The sequence below is a fragment of the Diabrotica virgifera genome, chromosome 2, assembly GCF_917563875.1.
Source record: "Diabrotica virgifera virgifera chromosome 2, PGI_DIABVI_V3a".
Classification (NCBI taxonomy): domain Eukaryota; kingdom Metazoa; phylum Arthropoda; class Insecta; order Coleoptera; family Chrysomelidae; genus Diabrotica; species Diabrotica virgifera.
In genome coordinates this window covers 135,604,918-135,628,031 of record NC_065444.1, presented here as the reverse complement: position 1 = coordinate 135,628,031, position 23,114 = coordinate 135,604,918, and the positions used below count along the sequence as shown (strand labels likewise).

The 23,114-nt window shown below is 33.6% G+C and overlaps 1 protein-coding gene across 1 annotated transcript in view; it reads left to right on the top strand.

The window, feature by feature from the left end:
• Positions 1 to 23,114, top strand: part of LOC114337264 (echinoderm microtubule-associated protein-like CG42247) — a 195,660-nt gene that overhangs the window by 80,872 nt on the left and 91,674 nt on the right. The window contains exons 6-8 of the mRNA XM_028287679.1: positions 455 to 626; positions 678 to 773; positions 15,322 to 15,459. Of these exons, the coding sequence (XP_028143480.1) occupies positions 455 to 626; positions 678 to 773; positions 15,322 to 15,459 (406 nt within the window). The remainder of the gene's footprint in view (positions 1 to 454; positions 627 to 677; positions 774 to 15,321; positions 15,460 to 23,114) is intronic.

The following is a 23,114-nucleotide window of genomic DNA, read 5'->3' as shown; positions in this document are numbered from 1 at the left end:
TTTGGTTCTTTAGAAAACATTTAAACGACAATATAACATGTTTGAAAATAAGTATGGTGTCTTAAGGGTATAGGCGCAAAATGTCGCCTGTCAAAACGTTCAATGTGTTTTAAATGTATTAATTTCCAATAAAGCCCCTTATAATATCCAAAAACTTTCTTTTGAATGAGATATTTGAAATTAAATGTCACACTAAATTTTCTTTTTTTTACCCGTGTCACTTATTAAAATAAACACTATAGAAGTTCTGAGTGACTTTCGGCCCTCGGTAATAACGTAAGCTTTCATTCTACGTTTACATTTTTCAAAAATACTCATTAATTTACTCAGAATTCGAAAAAAAAATTAATACATTTAAAACACATTGAACATTTTAAAAACGACATTTTGCGCCTATATCTTTAACACCCGTTCATGTAAACGAAATAAGATAGATTTTTTTAATACTTTTTAGTATGGATTTACATCCATCTCGGGAAATGGTAGCATCAGGTCAACGAGCGGGTAGAAATAGGAAAACTCAAGCACATATAAGAATTTGGAGTACGGAAACTTTACAAACGTTGTATGTTTTTGGTATGGGCGAATTTGAAGTTGGAGTTTCAGCCGTAGCGTTTTCGCAATTGGTAGATATTTTATAAAATCACTTAATTTTGTTTTAAATGTATTTTTTTTAGAATGGTGGAAGTTACGTCTTAGCTGTGGATGCAGGGAGAGAAAGTATTTTATCTGTTTGGCAGTGGCAATGGGGTCATCTTTTAGGAAAAGTGGCCGTAAGTAATGTTAAATTGTATAAAGGATGAAAGTGTGACTTCCGTTCGGAATGAACTTAACTGTTGTAAGAGTTTTCGTTGTAATTTTGAAATATTGCAACATAAGGTGAAATAATAAGCACACAAAGATGAGTTCAAAAACCAAGTGCTGTAGTAGACAACATACAACAATCGTACGTACATCGTACAATCGTTTAAATATTTCGGATAGGAAAATAAATTTAGTATATATGCGATCGGCATAAAAAATTAGATTAAAAAAAATTATTGTAATGGCTGGGTAATAAACTCAGATTGCCCGATTACAAGTTTAGCGTCGTAACTATTAGACCAATTCGGTGATAATGGTTTAGTGATTTATAACGTTTAACTTGTAGAGGATCATTATATTCTAGTTCATACATTTAATTTATAAAATACTAGCTGACCTGGCAAACTTCGTACCGCCTTAAAAATAAATAATGTGTCAAAGTTCAGAAAACCAAATAAATACTTAAAAATATTATGAACTATAAAAGAATCAATTTAATTATTTCTGATAAACAATATTTTTTGCGTTGCGTAAATATACAACGATGGCGGTTGTAATCATCGCATCCCGATGCATCGGTCTACCCGGGATAAAAATACCCTCTCCTTTGTATTTCTCCTTAATGATAATATATACATTTACATCATACGTACTTGATGAACAGAATATAATTAATTTTCTTAGTTATTGATAAAATAGGAAATAAATAATTATGAGAGTATTTAGAATTACACTGAAAAAATAAAATGACAATTATAAACTTCACAACTGCGCTCGATACATAAACAAATATATTGCTGTTTACTAAGTAAGAAGTGACACCGGTAGTGGCCTGGCGGGGATAACTGGTCTAGTGATAATTGGTTGGTTATCAAACACGGTTAAGAATTATTAAATTACTAATATGGCTATTAAAAAATAGGGGTATGTGATAAATGGGTGAAAATTAAGTGGTGTATGTATTTTTAAAATATTCGTTTCCTTTTGACATCATGACCATGGATGGGTCTTTGCCTGTCTGGCTATGTCCTTCCATTTACATCTCCTTTATGGTCTTCTAATCCATTGTCTCACATTCATAGTTTTCAGGCCTTCTTTTACGTCAACCAACCATCTCGGGAAGGTCATGCACTGACGCTATATTTATAATGAGGAAAGTTCAAGAGAAATCGTTGGAATACAACAAACCGGCATATTTATGTTTTGTGGACCTTAAGAAAGCATTTGACAGGGTCACATTAAAGTACGTTATCCATTTGTTATACTTGAGAGAGGTACCTCTAGGAATAATTAAAACAATTAAAAACATCTTCCAGAACAACACAATAAAAGTAAAAGTGGAAGATGAATTAACTGATCTAATTGAAGCCGGAAATGATCATGATCGAAATAATAAAAAAAAAAGTAAGAACTACAAAAGGATACCAAATGGGAGAAAAACAACTTAAAATAATCTGCTATGCGGACGATGCAATACTAATCTCTCAAAGTGAAGATAATTTACAACGTATGCTGCACCAATTTAACATAACTGCCAGAAAATTTAACATGTTAATTTCCTCCAAAAAGACAAAATTCATGGTTATAACAGCAGATCTAATAAGATGTAAATTGGAGCTGGAAGGTCAGATAATAGAACAAGTGATGGAGTTTAAATACCTAGGCATCACACTATCTAGCTACGGAAGGCTCGAAACAGAAGTGGAAAATCAAGTGAATAGAGCAAACAGAGCCGCAGGTTTCCTGAATGACACAATATGGAGAAATAAAAATATCGGAAAAGAAATGAAAGGCAGAATTTACAAAACAGTCATCAGACCAATAATGACATACGCGGCAGAAACACGTTCCGACACAGAGAGGAAAAAAAGGTAGATCGAAACAGCGGAGATGAAAACCCTTCGAAAAATCGTTGGTAAGACTCTATGGGACAGAGCTAGAAGTACAGATATACGACGGAGATGCAAGGTGGATAACATTAATAACTGGGTAAGAAACAGAAGAATAGAATGGAATGACCACATAAGCCGGATAACAACAAATAGGGTAGTCAGGACAGCCAAGGACGGTTCCCCAATAAGAAGAAAATCAGTGGGAAAACCACGAAAACGATGGAACGACAACTTACTAGAGGCACATTGAAAAAACAAACAGAGTCATGTCTATACAAAAAGAAGAAGAGAAGAAGAAGAACCATCTCGATCAGGGCCTTTCTTTTTTAGTCTTCCTATCGGCTCCACTGTAATATTTTCGTTATAGTTATTGTATTTTATTGTGTCTGGGCATGTCCCAGCCATGTACCCCAGTTAATAGGTAAAAAAACATGAAAAAATGTTAAGCAGGGTTTTGAAGGTGCTAAACGGTAGAGGAGTGATAACTGATGGTAACTCCGTGAAGACGTACAGCTAATTTTTCTTCTTCTTTTTTTTAAACAGTTACAAAGAATGAAAAACGTTTTTTGTTCATTTTAGAGAAAAATGTTTTAAAGAAATATTGTAGACCTTAAAAAGTTCTTTAATTTGGTGGGACACATATTGAAATATATAAACAATTGACCGAGATAATTGCAAAAAACCCTCATTTTTGCATCAATTTATAAATATTGATAACTTTACTTTTTGCATAATGATATATAATTTAACTACTTTAAATTATGCTATTTAACGGGCTATTTAAGTGTGCAAAATTTAAACCAGATCGACCAAATAGTTTATAAGTTATTCAATTTGTTTATCCAAGAGAGCAATTGTTTATACAACTGTTCTTGCCCTAACAGTGACTCTAGAGATATTTAGCAAATCGCAATCCGTTACTCGAGACTCTATTTTTAAGATATATTAAAAAAATTTAACATTTTATTAAAATTGTTATTAAAAAAACCGTTTGAAAAAGGCCCTACTTTTTAGGTTATAAACAATTAGAATAACTTTGACAGTTTTTATGTCACACGTTTGCATGTAGGCTCACTGAAAAGCTGATGAAAAATACATATTAAAATAGTAAAAATAATTGTATATGATTAATATGAATCAAATTATTATTTGTTTAATAAATCAATTTTGCCTTGTTTATAAACATTAAGAGCTGAAAATTGAACATATTGTATTTAAGGGAATCTATAATTTATGATCCAGTGTATAGATTGCATAGGCAGTGAAATAATAAAAAAACTTATTATTATAACGGTATCGTTAACTGACGGTACTCGTGAAACACCACCAACGAAAGTGAAGGTGGGAACTGTTCGAGCTTCGCTTCCTTTTTTGGAAAAAAAACTGCAATAAATTATCACCTTCCATAGCTTGCGCAACCTTCTTTTTTTAACTGGGTTAGCTCAAAAAAATAATAAAAACTGTGCAAATTTCAACTTCCGGGAAAATGGGAAAATCCCGTGAAAATCAATTGATTCAATTATACTATAAAAGTTATTGAATTTTACAAGTATTTCGTAAAAATTCTTTAAATTTTATTAAACAAAGTATATTTTTTATATAAGTATAAAATAATTATAAATTAGTACAATACAATATTTATTTATTTTAATTGCAATAATTAAAAGTATATAAAAGTCCTTAATAGTTTTTAAAAAATTAATTTTTGTTTTATTATGATTTAATTGAAAGAAGCTATTAATATTTGTCTAGGTAGGCATGTAATAAGTATAAAAATAAAAAATAAAACATTGTTTATGAATTTTAATTTGATTATTCTAGTGAACAGCTACAACTTCTAAACTTCTCGGCAAGTTACAGTTAGTTCATCGTCTACAAAGTCTGACTCGACATCGTCAAGAACCACTGCAGCGCGATTGCAACATTTTTTCTCCTGTTCTTCCACTGCACACTCTGCACAGTGTGTACAAAGATCCGTACAGTTTATACCATATTTTTTACAGCCACATCTTGTACTTTTGCAACCCGTTAAACATTTACATGCTATTTGTTTTAATATCACTTAAGGAGTCAAACAATATAAGGTGTAAATGGGTTCAAAATCCATATCAGTCTTTTTCTATCCATATTGGGTATGGGTAGCATCCAGTTTTTTACCTAACCAGTGTTGTAATTGATGATAAACGCAAATTTTTTTCCCTGTATTTCTTACAAATTGTAAAAATCGTAACTCATTTAATGCCAATATGTTATTGTGTTTTTTTTTATATGTAACATCAATTGCAGCAGAATACAAAGCAACAATGATATATCCGTTTTTCATTATGTCCTCCTTGTTAGCATTCTCGTCATAAAAATATTTATCAGATCTAAAAAGTTGTATCACACCCAGTAAAACTATATAAGAAGAACCCAACGTATTTTCTTATATGAGATTGTTTAAACCTATTACAACTATAATAGATAGATAGATTGTCCTTTTTCGCTTTTTTTTTTTTCTTTCAAAATATATGTAATTGTCCGGAACAGAGAGTTGCGTCAATATGATGATTATATCGGTATCATTACAAATTATTACAACGATCTTGTCAGGTTCATATGTATGTTCGTAAAGAGATGTCTGCACTATTAATACGTCTGCATCTTCATCTGCTACTTTAGTTCGGTACCCAGATTTGTTGAGCTCTGCACATAAAAGTTGAATTAATTGTAAATTGTTTTAAATTGGGATTCCATTCTAAAAAATAAAACGAAGCTATTCTCACCTTCACATTCGTTGGCGGTGTTTCACGAATACCATCAGTTTAACGGGTCATGAGTAGTCATGACTTTTTATTTTTTCACCGCATATGCAATATATGAAGTGGATCATAAAATATAGATTTTCTTAAACAACTCATTCAATTTTCAGCTCTTAATGTTTATAAACAATGGAAATATGATTTATTGAAAAAAAAATTCTAACTTGATTTATATTGGTCACATAAAATTCTTTTTACAATTTTAAAGTATATTTTTTCACCAGATTTTCAGTGAACCTACATACAAGCGTGTATCATAAAAACTGTCAAAGTTATTCCAATTGTTTATAACCTAAAAAGTAGGGTCTTTTTCAGACGGTTTTTTTAATAACAATTTTGATAAAATCTTAAAACATTTTCAATACATCTTAAAATTAAAGTCTCAAATAATCGATTGGGATTTGTAAAATATCTCTAGAGTCACTGTTAGGGCAAGAACAGTTGTTTAAACAATTGCTCTCTGGGATAAACAAATTGAATAACTCATAAACTATTTGGTCAATCTGGTTGAAATTTAGCACACTGAAATAACCCTTTAATTGGCATAATCTAAAGTAGTTAAATTAAATATCGTTGTTCAAAAAATACAGTTATTAACATTTATAAATTAGTGCAAAAATAAGAGTTTTTTACAATTATCTCGGTCAATTCTTTATATATTTTAATACTTGTCCCACCAAGTTAAAGAACTTTTTAAGATCTACAATATTTATTTGAAACATTTTTCTCTAAAATGTACAAGAAACGATTTATAGTCAAAAAACTGAGTTTTTCATTTTTTGTAACTGTTTAGAAAAAAGAAGAAGAAATATTAGCTGTACGTCTTCACGGAATTATCATCATTTATCCCTCATCTATCTTTTAGCCTCACCTTATCTAAATTTTTTCCCTATTAACTGGTGTAATGACAGTTTTTGACTTTTCACAAATCGTACGATATGATAACCTCAATTTAATTCATTAATTTCGTCGATTCTCTAGCCGCGACCCGCGCGACGGACAAATTTCATTTCGAAAACAAAACAAACTTCGTGTGCTCATGCACAACAACTGTGCTGAAGTTGATTAAATGCATAGTTTATGATTCTATAAAGAACATATATGTTACAGTTCAAGTTGATTCTCAGTTAGAGTCGACTCCAACTAGTTGGAGTCAACTCCAACTGAAACGAGCAGTAAAAGTTGATTTTAAAAATTTAAATCAACTTGTACTAGTTGACTCCTCCTGGATCGATTCAGTAAATGTTGATTATACGAGAATCTCAAGTGCATTTTTGATGAGTGTGCGTTTCTTTGTCTTGACCGTTTTAACTACTTATTAGTAGAGTATGTAACGTCGTCCCCATTAGGTTAATTATTCTGATTCGATTTTTTGCACAAACTTACTCAAAGAAATACATCCTTATAACAAATACACAGGGTGTCACGCGGTACCGCGGTCGAAAAATTGTTTAACCAATTTTTGTTAAATTCACAAAAATAATTTTTATCTACTTTATCTCATATTATGTAAGTAAAGGTTTTATTGTGTGAAAATTGTAAATATAGATAGCAGTACATGAAGGGCTTAAAGTGTGTCTGAAGTAACAATGTATTTTAAATGGCTTTTAATTTTTCGCACTGTTTTTTAGCACACTTTCATATAATTAAACATCCTTAACTTTCGCCTTCGGGAGGAAATCAGACTCGCCCTTGCAACGGCAACTGAAATGCTCACTAAACAGCGACCACGAAAGCAAAAATGGATGACATAGGAAATATTGGATTTAATGGATAAAAGAAGAAAATTCAAACAGCACAAAGCAATGTACAAAGCATTAAATAGAACCATTAAACAAAAAATAAAAATTGCAAAAGAAAAATGGATAACAGAACAATGTGAAGAAATCGAAAACTTATATAAAAAAACATGATGACTTCCATCTGTATAAGAAACTCAGGAATTCACAAGCACGACATATTCACAAGGACTAAATAATCTAATCAACGCAGAAGGCAAACGGATTTCAAGCCCTGAAGAACAAATAAACATGTGGGAAGACTAACGACGAAGGTCTTCCAATACTGAAGTCCGAACTGGAATATGCTCTACGTCAACTAAAAAACAACAAATCTGTAGGAAAAGATGAAAAACTAGCTGAGCTGTTGAAGTTAATTAACGAGAAAACTTAGACCTTCTTCTTGGACTATTTAATAATGTTTACAATACAGGGACTATCCCTAAAATATGGCTTGAATCAGTCTTCATACCACTACCTAAAAAGAAGAATGCCAAATTATGCCAGGACTTCCGCCTTACAAGTCTATTAAATAACATTCTAAAGCTTTTCTTGCGTATCATACAGAACAGAATATACAGTAGAGTCTCGGTTATCCGCCCTTCATTTATCCGCCGTTCCGTTTTATCCGCCGCTCCATTTAAGTAATATAAAAACGAGATACATCAGCAAGGCAGATGAAAATCGCTAGTTTTTTTCGTTCATCCTAAATCATTCTATCTATTGTCCAATGTCAGTCAAAATTAAACTGATTCTCTTCTTCTTCTTCTTGTGCCACTCCTATCGGAGACTGGAAATCATCAAGGGCTCAACTTGTGTTTGATTTAACGCTCCCTATTATCCGCCATTTTTGCTTATTCGCCCTTCCATCGGCCTGTTTATGGCGGATAACCGAGATTCTACTGTATTATAAAAAATGTGATGAGGTCACCGGTCAAGAACAATTTGGCTTCAGGAAAGGTATGGGGACACGAGAAGCAATATTCTGTCTTCAAACTCTGGCACAAAGATAAGCAAGCAGACCTTTTTATCTGTTTCATAGATTTTGAAAAAGCGTTCGATAGGGTGACGCACAAGACCTTGATAGAAAGATTGAACAACATCGGAGTCGACAAAAGAGATTCTAAAATTATAGAGGCTACTTATTGGAATCAGGCAGCAATCGTAAAGACCAATGGTAATACGTCAAGGCCAATTGAAATGCAACGAGGTGTTAGACAGGGTTGTGTGCTATCACCCATACTTTTAACGTCTACTCTTAGGTAATATTTGCGAACTCTTTATCGCACTCTTCAGAAGGAATCAGGATAAACGGTCAGAGAGTAAATAACATCCGCTATGCAGATGACACAGTATTAATGACTGATTCGGACTATAGTCTGCAGATACTGTTGGATAGGGATACTGAGAGTTGTGAAAAAATGGGGATGAAGATCAATACTGCGAAAACCAAAGTTATAAAAATATCAAGGAACAAAAATTTACCTCTTTCAATAAATATGTGAAACACCAACAGCTTGAATACGTAAGCCAGTACAAATATCTTGGTTGCTGGTTCAACAATCAACTTGATTATAAACAAGAAGTCAAGAGCGAAAATACAGGTAGCCCGACAGGGGTTTATCAAAATGAAAAGCTTATTTTGTAACAGTAGCATTAATATCAGCCTTAGATGTCGTTTTCTGCATTACTATGTGTGGTCAATACTTTTGTATGGAACGGAGGCCTAGACACAACACAATACTGATGAACAAGTTGGACGCCTTTGAACTCTGGCTTTATAGAAGTGACTTGAAAATACCTTGGACAACCCACACCACCAACGAATATGTTCTGAGGAGAATAGGTACAGGTAGGGAACTGCTAAAAATCATTAAAGTCAGAAAAGTTAGCTACCTGGGACACATAATGAGAAACGAAAAGTACCGCCTCACGCAACTGATCATCCAGGGTAAGATTGTAAGAAAACGGGGTCCCGATAGGCGCCAGATTTCATGGCTTAGAAATATCATACACTGGACCGGCCTTGATTCAACATCTTTGTTTAGAGCCGCATTGGACAGAGACAGATTTGCCAGTGTAGTCGCTAACCTCCACTAAAGGAGAAAGCACCACAAGAAGAAGAACTTTCACCTTGTCATTAACATGTGAGCAATAAATTACAAAAAAGTGTTTTTGTGGTTTGACAGAAGTTTGAATTTTTAAATGTCAAAATGGTGCAATGGTGCATTTCACTCGCACTCACATTGATAGCTGCGTCAATACGCTCCTAGCGCTCATTGTTAATAATTAAAAATAACCGCTTAGTAATAAAATAATAACAAAAATTTCTTCAGTATCTTGTAGGGGGGTCGTTAAAACTTTATTTGGTGACTTTCGGACTTTCTCGTGACTTTCGGTGACTTTCTCGTCACTTTCGGTGACTAATATAATTTTTAACTGAGTTATTAAGCCTTGAAAATGGTCATTTTCGTATTTTGAAATAAATATAACAATAAACAAGTATGAACAATAAATTTTACAGAAAAATCACAATAGACCTCTTTTGACCTTGCTCCGAATGACCCAAATGATGTAAAGAAAATTGTCCTAAATGAATTTTTTTTGATGGATTCGACCGTTACTTGATGGAAGTTCATTTTATCTAACAATAAAAAACTGAAAACGTTTGTTTTCTATACTTCCACAAAATTTATTATATCTAAGTGACTACAGCTGTTTCGGCGGAGTGCCTTTCTCAAGTAATATAGTTTACAATGTGTTTGCCTTTTTAATCTTCAACTGAAGAGGTTGAGGAGTGGGGAGCTGTTTGTCTCGAGTTGGTCATTCAGAATTATATCTGTATTTTTCAGTTTATTAATTTCCATAGATTCTAAAAAAGATAGCTTAAGGCCTTTATTTTGAATATGTAGAATTTGAAACTCTTCATTGAAAGAATGATTATGATCTAGAAGGTGAAGTGCGTATGTAGAAGTGTCTGTTTTTCTATTGTTGAATGCCCTTTTGTGTTCTGCTATCCGTTTGTCAAAAGTTCTGCCAGTTTGACCGATGTACGTTTTCGGACAGTCACCACAAGTTAGTTTGTACACACCACTCTGTAGTTGCTTTCTCTTTCGGCTTTTATTGTTCTTAATATATTTGCTTAAGTTGTTGTTAGTTCTGAAAGCTGGTGTTATTCCTTTCTTTTTTATGTATCTGGTTATTGTTGTTGTTATCTTGCCAGTATATGTGAGAGAGCAGAAGGTACTGGGTTCTTTCTGTGGTGGTGGATACACTAATTTCAGGGCTTTCTTATGGAGTTTTTGGTTTAAAATTTTGTTAACTGTTTGTTCGTTATAGCCGTTGTTTACTGCTATTTGTTTAATGATGTTTAGTTCTATTTCGAAGTTATTTTTTGTCATGGGAATTTCTGTCAGTCTATGTATCATGCTATGGTAGGCTGCTAATTTGTGTTGTGTAGGATGGGATGATGAATTGTGTATAGTTGTGTCAGTATGGGTAGGTTTATGATATATGGAGAACTCATGTTTGTTGTGTAGTCTGGAAATCGTTACATCTACAGATCTACAGATCTACAGACTACACAACAAACATGAGTTCTCCATATATCATAAACCTACCCATACTGACACAACTATACACAATTCATCATCCCATCCTACACAACACAAATTAGCAGCCTACCATAGCATGATACATAGACTGACAGAAATTCCCATGACAAAAAATAACTTCGAAATAGAACTAAACATCATTAAACAAATAGCAGTAAACAACGGCTATAACGAACAAACAGTTAACAAAATTTTAAACCAAAAACTCCATAAGAAAGCCCTGAAATTAGTGTATCCACCACCACAGAAAGAACCCAGTACCTTCTGCTCTCTCACATATACTGGCAAGATAACAACAACAATAGCCAGATACATAAAAAAGAAAGGAATAACACCAGCTTTCAGAACTAACAACAACTTAAGCAAATATATTAAGAACAATAAAAGCCGAAAGAGAAAGCAACTACAGAGTGGTGTGTACAAACTAACTTGTGGTGACTGTCCGAAAACGTACATCGGTCAAACTGGCAGAACTTTTGACAAACGGATAGCAGAACACAAAAGGGCATTCAACAATAGAAAAACAGACACTTCTACATACGCACTTCACCTTCTAGATCATAATCATTCTTTCAATGAAGAGTTTCAAATTCTACATATTCAAAATAAAGGCCTTAAGCTATCTTTTTTAGAATCTATGGAAATTAATAAACTGAAAAATACAGATATAATTCTGAATGACCAACTCGAGACAAACAGCTCCCCACTCCTCAACCTCTTCAGTTGAAGATTAAAAAGGCAAACACATTGTAAACTATATTACTTGAGAAAGGCACTCCGCCGAAACAGCTGTAGTCACTTAGATATAATAAATTTTGTGGAAGTATAGAAAACAAACGTTTTGAATTTTTTTTGTGAGTTTGTTTAAAAAAGTTGTTTAAACAATTTTTCGACCACAGTACCATCTGACACCCTGTGGATTCGTTATAAGGACCTCTTTTTGAGTAAGTTTGTGCAAAAAAATCGAACTGGAATAATTTACCTATCGGAGGCGACGATACAGCCTAGAATATAAATATCACAATTTGAACATAATTATTTCCAGTAGGTAACATTTAATTTCTAGAATGATGACGTCATCTACGTTTTTTTAAATGAGAATAGGGGTCATGTGATAGCTCATTTGAAAGGTAATTCAATTTTCTATTCAGTAATATAAACATTAACAATATTATTTATACAGTGTGTCCAAAAAATATTTTTTTTGAATTAAATTTTTTGACAAAAAGAAGAATGTGTGTAATTTATTTAACTCATAATACATTTTACTCCTATCAGAAAACAGGAAATAATGTGTATTTGACAAATAAAAATATTGTTTTTTGCTTCAATTCAGTATTAAAGCAGCCACCCACCTTCCTCTTGACAGTTTGAACATTTAATTTAAGCGAAAAGCAATGATTATTTTTCAAATAAACATTTTATTCTGTTTTATGAGAGCAGTAAAATGTATTTTGAATTAAATAAATTACTTGCATTCTTCTTTTTGTCGGTAAATTTAATAAAAAAAATTTGGGCACCCTGTGTAAAAAATTATGTTATTAGTTATATTATTGAATAGAGAATTGAATTACCTTTCAAATGAGCTATCACAAGACCCCTATTCCCATTTAAAAAAATCATCGATGACGTCATCACGCCCAGATGGGTGACGTCAGTACTATGGTATATATGCCAAGAAGTCGTAATTTAAAAATAAAAATTGACCTGTTTCGGGATTTCTTTCTAAAATCCTCCATTCTCGAGAAAATGAATTTATTCCAACCTTTACGTGCTCACTGTATATTATGAAAGTCAGAAACTAAAAAAAATCAAAGATTAAAGCTACCTCTATAAGATCCTGAAGAAATTTTTGTCATTATTTCATTAATAAGATATTATTTCTAATTATCAACAATGAGCGCTAAGCGCGTATTGAGGCGGCCGTCAATGTGAGTGCGAGTGAGATTCACCATTGGACGGCCCAAATGGTGCATCTCTTGAGCACTCACCATTGACGGCCGCCTAATACGCACTTAGCGCTCATTGTTAATAATTAAAGATAAAGCTTAGTAATAAAATAGTGACAAAAATTTCTGCTGGATCTTGTACAGGGGGCTATAAACTTTGATTTGGTCACTTTCTGACTTTCATAATAATGGATTTTAACCGAGTTATTAAGCCTTGCAAATGGCATAATTTTTGCATTTTTCAAATTTTAAATCGCGTATAACTCGACAACAATCAATTTTAGAGAAAAATCACAAAATACCTTTTTTTGCTCAGAATAACTCAAATGATCTAAAAAAAATTGTTCGAAGTGAAAAAATTATTTTTGTGAATTTGTCTAAAAAAATTGTTTAAACAATTTATTGATCAAGGTACTGCCTGGCACCCAGTAGATTTGTTATAAGGACCTCTTTTTGAGTAAGTTTGTGCAAAAAATTCGAATCGGAGTAATTTCACTAACGGGGACGACGATACAGCCTAGACTAATTTGAACATATTCAGTAACATTAATTTAATTTTTAGAATCGGCTGTTTGTGTGAATCAGAATCAACTTTTACTAAATGGCATTGGGAAGAGTATACTTTTATTAGTTGGAGTCTACTTTTACTAGTAAATGTTGAATATAAATCTTCATTTTATATTTATAATCAACTTTTACTGAAACCAGCCGTTAGAGTCGACTCCAACTAGTTGGAGTCAACTCCAACTGGATAATCAACTTGAACTGTAACATATACACAAACATTCATTTTTATTTATATAGAAGAGGTAAATATTTAGATGGCTATTAAAAAATAGGGGTTGGTGATAGAAAAGTGACAATTTAGGCCTATATGTTGAGTTCCACATCATATAAAATTAACAAAAAACATTTTGTCCAAAAAACTAAAAAATATATCAGGGGGCAACCCCCTTTCACTTAGGTTGGTCGTACTAACTTAAAAACCTTCGCGGGCTCATGCAAAACCACTTTGCTTAAGATTATCACATGATCAAATGAATAGTTTACGATTCTATAAAGGACATACACACAAACATTTATTTTTATTTATATAGAAGAGGTAAATATTTAGGTGGCTGTTAAAAATAGGGGTTGGTGACAGAAAAGTGAAAATTTAGACTTATATCACCGGTCCGTAACAAGAATGACGTAACTGCAAATTTTGTCAATTCCTATTTATTGCGTAATTAACTTCGAAAATACTGTGTACAGATGATAAAAAAGCGACAGAACTGTAGCTGTGTGCTGAGCCAATACAGGGTAGTTGCGTTGTTATTGAAATACGCACCATTTTAGACCTTCTTTCAAATGAATAATGACGAAACTTTAAATAGGGTTGAAAATGGGAGAGATTAAATTAAGATAATGAAATTCGGACATACAGGAATAAAAATAAAATTCATCGCTGTAAGAATGAATGGTATACCTACTAAATATTTAAAAATTGTTTTTTTTTTGTACAGAAAAATTGTAAGATTAAGAATGACGCAACTGTAGATAGGGTTGAAAATGGGGGAATTAAATTAAGATAATGAAATTCGAACCAATAGGGATGAAACTAAAAGCCATCGTTGTAAGAATAAACGCCATACAGATGCTCTTGGATGGTTACTCTATATTTAATCACTATTTTAAATATTTAAAAATGTTTAGATGAATAATAACGCAACTGTAGATAGGGTTGAAAATGGGGGGATTAAATTAAGATAAATAAATTCGAACCAATAGGGATGAAACTAAAAGCCATCGTTTTAAGAATAAACGCCATACCGATGCTCCAGGACGATTACTCCTCATTTTCAATTCCTATTTTAAATATTTAAAAATCGTTTTTTTTTTACTCTCCTGAGAAATTTGGCTTTTTGCAGTTACGTCATTCTTGTTCCGGACCGGCGAATGTATTTTTTCATCATGTATGAAATTAAGAAAAAACAGATTGTCCAAAAAATAGAAAAAAAATGCCGGGGAGCAACCCCTCTTCTCACTTATCACATGATCAGAATAATGTACAGTTTGCGATTCTGGAAATTCTATTCTATGAAAAGGGCATTAACACAAACATTCATTTTTATGAACATAGACTTAAAAAAATACACACAATATTCCAGCTACAAAACAGCTGATTTGCTAAATTTTAAGTAAAACGCCCCGCAAAAGTGTACCTTTGATAAAGTTTGAAGTGTGAGGCTCTTTTGTGGAGCGTTTTACTTAAAATATAGCAATATTTACTATGGAAATATCTTTTAAAATAAAACTATAATTTTATTTTCAATCAAAATGAAAATACATTTTTGCGCCACGTAATATTCATTTCAGCTCTTTTGTAGCTAGAATATCGTGTGCGCCACTCATTTTTACCGCGTTTAACAGATTTTTATTCTTGATAAAATAAAAGCAAAACTAAATTTAACTTCCATTTACATTATCTTATATATTTGTAGACTCTACAGGAAGAACTTACAGGAGCAGTTTTTCATCCTTTAGATGATAATTTAATGATAACTCATGGAAAAGGTCATCTTACATTTTGGAATAGAAGAAAAGATGGATTTTTTGAAAGAACTGATATTATTAAACCGGTAAGAACTTTTTCAACATAAGCTTTAAATATTTAATGATAGAATCAATTGCACAACAATAACAATCCATATCAATATCACAAATATACATATACCTATATACATAAATATACAGAGAGGGGCAAAATTATGGAATAAATTCATTTTCTCTAAAATGGACGACTTTGGAAAAAAATCCCGAAACAGGTCGATTTTTATTTTTAAATTACACTTTTTTAGCATAATAAAATCCATCTAAATTCTTTCCATTTCAAAAAGACAACATGGCTGCGTCAAACCATTGTGTGTGAATTGACGCATTTTTTGAAATGGAAAGAATTTAGATGTGATTTTATTAATTTTAAGGGTTTTTATACCCGAGATCTGTGGATTTGCCCAGTATCTATGCATTTCAATGTGTTGTTTTGTAATTTCTCTTCTATGAAGGATTTATACCTGTTTCGAACAGGATACCTTCTACTTTAGATTAACTTCTTTATCTTGTTCTACTCCTTAACTTGCCAGGTTTCGAAGTAAAAATCAATCAAATTAGGTTAGCTGCAACTAATTAATGAAAACTCAGTCAAATTTCGTTCTTTTTCCAAATTTTCCTACTTTTTTACTACTTTTCCGATGACACTGACAAAACTCAATTTTGATATCAAGAGCTTAATAGGAGAGACTTAAAATACTAACTTTGTTTACAAATTAGATAGCGACTGAAAAACTACCTAACTTGACATCTGCACTAACTAATTTTCTAATTGTTATTAGTCCAAAGAAATGGTTTAAACATATTGAAACATTCTCCCTCTCTAAGATTAATGAATCTTAAAGAAATTTACAACCAATTAAAATGAATCACAAATAACAACCAAATGAATGAAAAATAGTGAAATTAATGAAATTTAAATAATTATTTAAATTTTCAATCTTCTTGATTGATTTCCATCCAAAATGGGTGGAAACTTGATTTAATCTGGAACTCTATCACACTTTCTTAGTCTTTCTTCCGCGACAATGACTCCGTTTTCATTCAAAAATGGAATGAATTGATAAAGCTTACTTTTAGTGGAGACGGTTCCTTTCTGGAGCAACTGTTTTATTTCTTCAGCAAAACAATCCAGTTGAACTTGTTTCACCCAAAGTAGCTCAGCTCCTTTCACACCAGCAAGGCTCATATTATCTTCTCCAATTTTTTGAATCTTAAATCGAAAAGATCTGATGAAGCTTGCTGTTTTCATAATCAGTTTAGTCCACGTTGAATATTTCTTGGCATCCGGAACAGACATTTTCCATAACGGCTCCTTCTCGTGAATGAAGTTGATATTGCCCGTTTCTCAAGTAGACTACCATCAGCGGTTGGTAATGTCGAAATCCTTGGCCATTTATTTTCCTCCGATTTCAGAAAACTGCGTCCATTGAGCCAATGACAAGAAGTTGACATCTTTATTGAACTTCTTAAGCGTGTGGCATCATCGGCAACATTTTCCTCCGTGTTGATCTAATTACACTGATCCAACGTAGAGTAATCCAGAATAAGGTTTACCCGATTGGTTACATATTGGCTGAATCTTTCCATTCGTGAAGTCAACCACCACATTACAGTTCTTGAATCAGTCCATAGACAAGAGCTTGTAAGCCTGTTTCCCACAGTAAGCCTGTTAAGATCTTGTCCAAAAGCTTTTTCCACATACGCCTTCACCTTGGCTCCTTCAACAGCAGCATCGAGTTCCAATCTTGGTGTTGACATTCCTTTGGCTCTTGCTACCTTTTCTTTTCCTGCGATGATTGAAACACTTAAGCTTCCTCTCGAATGACCTCGTACGTAAGCCACGGCTGCAAACGCTTCTTCGCTAGCATTACAAAATATGTGAAGTGCTAAAATCCACATCGTAGAATCTTGGAACTTCAATCTCAGGAATTCCTCGAAGTTCTTCCAACCAGTCTTTGAAGCGGATGTCAATAACGTCTGGTACTTGATCATCCCAGTCTACTTTGAATTTCCAACATAGCTGCAGAATGATTAATCCTTTTAACTTTCAACGGGGTGAGAAATCCTAACGGGTCGAAAATACTCATTACGAAACCTGCTGGTTCACGTTTTGTCGGAGTCCTATGTCCTTTCAGAACATCCTTGGGTATCCTTTTTGGATCTAGCTCAAATCTGAAACAGTCCTTTACTTTATCCCAAAAAATTCCGAGAGTTTTTTCAATTTTTAAATCTGACTTTGATGAAATTTTGATCGTTCCTTCCGCCCGTAGCTCTAATGGAATTGCATTTGTAACTTTCACCGAATTACTTCTCCATTTGACGATGGGAAAACTTCCATTTTTATGAATCATTGTAACTTCTTTCTGCATTTGTATAGCCTGTTCTTCCGTTTTAGCTCCACTTAAGAAATCGTCTATGTAAATATCTTTGATGATAGAATTAACTGCAACTGGATATTGATCCATATGTTCCTTTGCATTTAGGTACTTGACATAGATTGCAGAGGTCGGTGAGCATGCTGATCTAAAAAACAATACTGACATTTCATACGAATCAGGTTCTCGATGACGATCCATTCCACGATACCAAAGAGTCTGGGCTGGTCGCTCAGGCGAATTTTCTTTCCTCAGTGCGACTTGGTGAAACATCTGCTTGATGTCTCCAGAAATAGCAAATCGATGTCTTCAGAATCTCATTAGAACAGCAGCAAGTTGTAGCAGATCGGGTCCAGTGTAAACGAAATCATTAAATGACTTTCCTTTACTTCTTGCAGCTGCATCAAATATAAGTCTTGGCTTTTTACTCGGGTTAAAGGCAAAGAAATGAGATAGGTACCATTGCTTGTCTTCTGTTTCATTAGGGTCGACTTTAACCTTTTGGAGAAATCCAGCTGAGATATATTCTTGGAAATTGGTTGTGTACAGCTTAGCAAAAGCTGGATCTTTATCGGCTTTCCTTTCCATGGCTAACAGTCTCTTTCTTGCCATTTCTTCAGACGAAGGTAAAGGTAGAACACCATTTTTCCACAGTAAGTCTGTTTCCCAACGCCCTTCTTTCTTAATCGTTGTTTCTTCCAAAATCTTCAAAGCTTCCACATCCTCTTTTGACATTGGTGTCGCAGATTTGAACGTTGTGCAATCTTCGGCTGCAATGAAGTCACTCATGATTTCAGAGAGATCCTCGTTGCTAATTTTCTTGCAAGTGAAGATAGAGAAATTTTCTTGAGTTCTTCTAGTTAACATTTCTTCATTTCAGAATCCATCATAACTTGGATTTCACAGCAATTAGTAGATCAGGAGATTGTTCAATGTAATCTCGTGACAAAAACAAGGAGAGACTATCATTTTCAATGATTAGTGATGGGGTTGCATTCGTCAGTAATGGGAATGATGCTCCTCGTAAGTACGGATACTTCTTCTTCAGCTCTCCAGCAGAATAGGTCTGAGACGGCAAGTTCATTACTGGGACTGTATGACACTTCAAAATGTAAGTCTTTGCATTTGGAAAGCCGCTTGAGATTTTTATTCTCGTTGTCATTAGGGAGTTTTTGTGCACACAAATACGTAAACGTAACGCATCTTTTTGACATATACGCTTGCGCATTAATGGTTGAACTCCCGTATCGCGATACGTATTACCTAAGGTTACGGGCTGGTACGTTAGGTTCATACGCATCCCTATCGAGCCGAAAGTCACCGAATGCACACGAGGATCTTGCCCGATTACCTACCAAATGAACATTTCATCAGCGTACTACCTGTTTATAAACATTTTAAGGTTATATTGGTTATTGGTTTAGTCTATTTGAGTAAAATTATTCTGTGTTTGTAATTGGAAATTGGAGCTTCATAATAGATTTAAAATTTTATTGTTTTTAAGTTGTCTATTAATAAAGCAAAACAAACAAATCTTGTATTAATTTAAGAAATACAGTGATCACCACAATTAATAACTAGATAAACAAATGACCTAGTTTCAGTAAAATTTTCAAATAAATATTACCACACTATTTACATTATACCTACTGGAATTCTGATGTAGGTATACAATAATTTACAATTAAAAAGTAGGTATAAACAAAAATAAAACAATTTTAACCTAAGGAAAAATAATATTTTTATATTTAAATAGAAGCAATTAAAACCATACAATTTCATCATTCATTTATCTTTTTTTACATTTGTATATTAATTATTGTATATTGTGTGAACATTGTTTTATTTTTTTAAATGTCAACGGAATTTAAAAATGACTTTACGATTTTCTTTACGTTACGTTAAGGCAGTTACAAAAACTACCTATTTTAACATTCATCCTCTACGACACGTTAGTTGCTTTACGTATACGGAGATGCGTACGTTACGTAGCAACAAAAACTCCCTATTGATGGATCCCTGTTATCTTGTCCGTTGAACCATCCAAGTGAAAGATCTCGCCATTTACCATCTATACTAAGTTTCTTCACATTTTCATCCAGAATGAGAGTCTTTTGAGCTCCCGTATCAAACATAGCAATGACGGAAATTGTAGTTCCGTTAGGATTTTAATTGATCTTGAAGGAAGGCTTCATCTTTTTTTTGAAATTCATTGAATCTTGAATTATCATGTAGGAATGTATGATGCCTTCCTCTACATCATTCAACTTTGCAAGTAATTCTTGATTTGTAATTCTTGACTGCGTGATTTTTCTTTAAACAGCGGAAGCACATACGATTCTTCTTTGCAAACTCGTCTTTTTCCTTAATTGGTAATGTTGAAAACTTTCGATAATCACCGACATGATGATTTTCAATTTTGAAATACACACAGTAGTCTTTTCGATCCGGGTTGGGGTTAGTTGATACTGTTCCAAAATGAGTCTGCTTTTTCTTTCTATCCTTGTCATTTGCATTTTCAGAAGCTGTAGTGGGAGTTGACACAAGATACGCTAAAGACTGTTTTATAGAAATTCATTGTGAAAAATATTTTAGATTTTCTTCTCCTGAGGTGTCTTGTCGAAGCCAGCTGTACCACTCAGTTTCCATTTCTAACATCTTCTTGACCAGAGTGCTTAGAATTTCAATAGAATACAGATACTGACTACTTTTATAGGATGTGATGCTTGCCACTAATGCTTGAACGGCGATTCCGAATTTGATTGTTGCTTCAGGTTTGGTTACTGATGGAGAAGGGGCTGCTCTTGCTTTATTTAATAACCCCTTAATCACAAACTTTGTTTATCCAAACCTATCTTCTAGGGCTAGGGTCTTCATGATGCTTTCCACATATCGATGTTTGGTAGCAGGAATGAAACTGTCTCCAAGGCATCTCCTTTCAAAGCTTCTCTTAATCTGCGAATATTGATTAAATTATCAATTTTGCACTCTTTGGTTGATCGATCGAACTCAGCTTTGAATAGTGGCCACTCTTGTGAACAACCATTAAACTTTGGCAACTTCTCTTCTTTGCGAAAATGGGATGGTGTAGCAGACATTTGTGAAATTGCTTGAGCCATCAAAACGATTGGGTCAACTGGAACATTTTTTTATTCTGGTAGACACTTCACTTGTGGTATCTCTTCCACTTCAGTTTGCATGTTCACTTCATTTGAATGATTGGTTTCGACGACTTCACCATCGTCATCAAATCCTAAATGCTGGTCTTCGGCGATTGATTGTCAAATGGCTTCATCTTTTTTCTTTTTAAGCTCTTCAATATTCTTAAGCTTCCTTTCTTGAACTAAACTTAACGATTGAAGGCCTTGTAGTTTTAGCTGAAGGTACCTACCTCAATGTCTTCTTACTTTCTTGCAGGTTTTTTTGTACATTGACTAGCTTCTCAGCATCACCTACGCTCAAGTCTTCTGGAGAGATCTTTTTCAGTTTTGAAAAGTCCTCAGAGCATCGTTCAACCTCTTCTTTTTCTTCTATGATCTTAATTTGTAATTCAGCCATCTTTTCCTTTATCTCGGAGAGTTTGTCTCTTGAGGCATAATGACCTTCTTCCTTCTTCGGCTTGAATTGACTATTGGTTGTCTTACTGTAACTGATATCCGCTTACTTTCACCTTTGCTTGCTGGCATTATTGTAGACAGTATTTTACCTTTGAACTTAAAATGACTGTTTCTTTCCTTTGCAGAGCAGCTAACCTCTTCTAAATTACTTCGATTCCCGGGTTTCGGCACCAAAATGTTTCGAACAAGGTAACTTCTACTTTGGAATAACTTCTTTATCTTGTTCTACTCCTTAACTTGCCAGGTTTCGAAGTAAAAATCAATCAAATTAGGTTAGCTGCAACTAATTAATGGAAACTCAGTCAAATTTCGTTCTTTTTCCAAATTTTCCTTCTTTTTTATTACTTTTCCGATGACACTGACAAAACTCAATTTTTATATTAATAGCTTAATAGGAGAGACTTAAAATACTAACTTTGTTTACAAATTAGATAGCGACTAAAAAACTACCTAATTTGACATCTGCACTAACTAATTTTCTAATTGTTACTAGTCCAAAGAAATGGTTTAAATATATTGAAACAATACCTATGGGACGAAGCTCTGATGATGGCACGTGATGTGCTGAAAGTACTTAGCTAATTAATAAAAAAAAAATTTACACACTATCAATTTTTTTGAGAACATGCACCTGTTTGTCGGTTTGACCTACTTAGAAGTGTGTACAAGTCATACAGTCTTTTTCAATTCAATTTATATTTAGTCCCATTCTCTGTGCAGATGCTCTTAACGACCGAAATGCTTCAGTCAGAGATTCTGTGGACCTACCTATGATGTCTATGTCATCTGCGTATCCGACAATTATTTGTACTGATTTTTTAAAGATAGTACCATTCGTAGTAATCTGGAACTCTCGAATTATTTTTTCTAATGGCAGGTTAAATAAGAGACACGATAGTCCATCACCCTATCAGTCCATTTTTGCAATGGAAGGGTCTTGAGAGATCGTTTTGGATTTTTACCATGCTCTCTGCTCCTGTGAGTGTAAGTTCAGTTAATTGGACAAGATGAAGCTGTATTTGAAATTCTACCACAGCAAGTAGAAGTTTACCTCTATTAACTGAGTAGTATGCGGCTTTGAAGTCCACGAATATGTGGTGGATGTCGACGCTGAACTCTAGAGCCTAGAAGAAATTATCCTAAATAAAATAGATACATTTCTTCTATCGTTAGATAGATGACTGTTTGACTGCAGCACCAGAGGATAAGATGAATACTTTGCTAAACTAATTTAATAACTTCCATCAGAAACTACATTTTAAAAAATTTCCAGGAAAATATCTGGAATTAAACAAAAACATAATGAGACTGTCAAAAACGAAAATGGAGAACTGATGATAAACTTCTGCACGAATAACGAACTTCGAATAAACAACACCTTTTTTGACCACACAGACCAACACAAATATACATTCAATAATACCCGTGGACAAAGGTCTAGGATAGATTATGTTGTAACTAACAGAGATATACATCCATCAAAAATAATTGACGTAAGATGCCTCAACTTAGCAGATGTAGGTAGTGACCACAGCCTTTTTTTCTCCTCTTCCTCCAGCCGACAGGTCTGGAACCGCTCTTGGCGAGCATGTCTGACCCATCGATCTTACTCTTAACTCCCCCCGGGCACCCTCTGCGTGCACTCCGTAGATTAAGCTGCCACCCAGCCGCCCCGTCCCGCACACACCC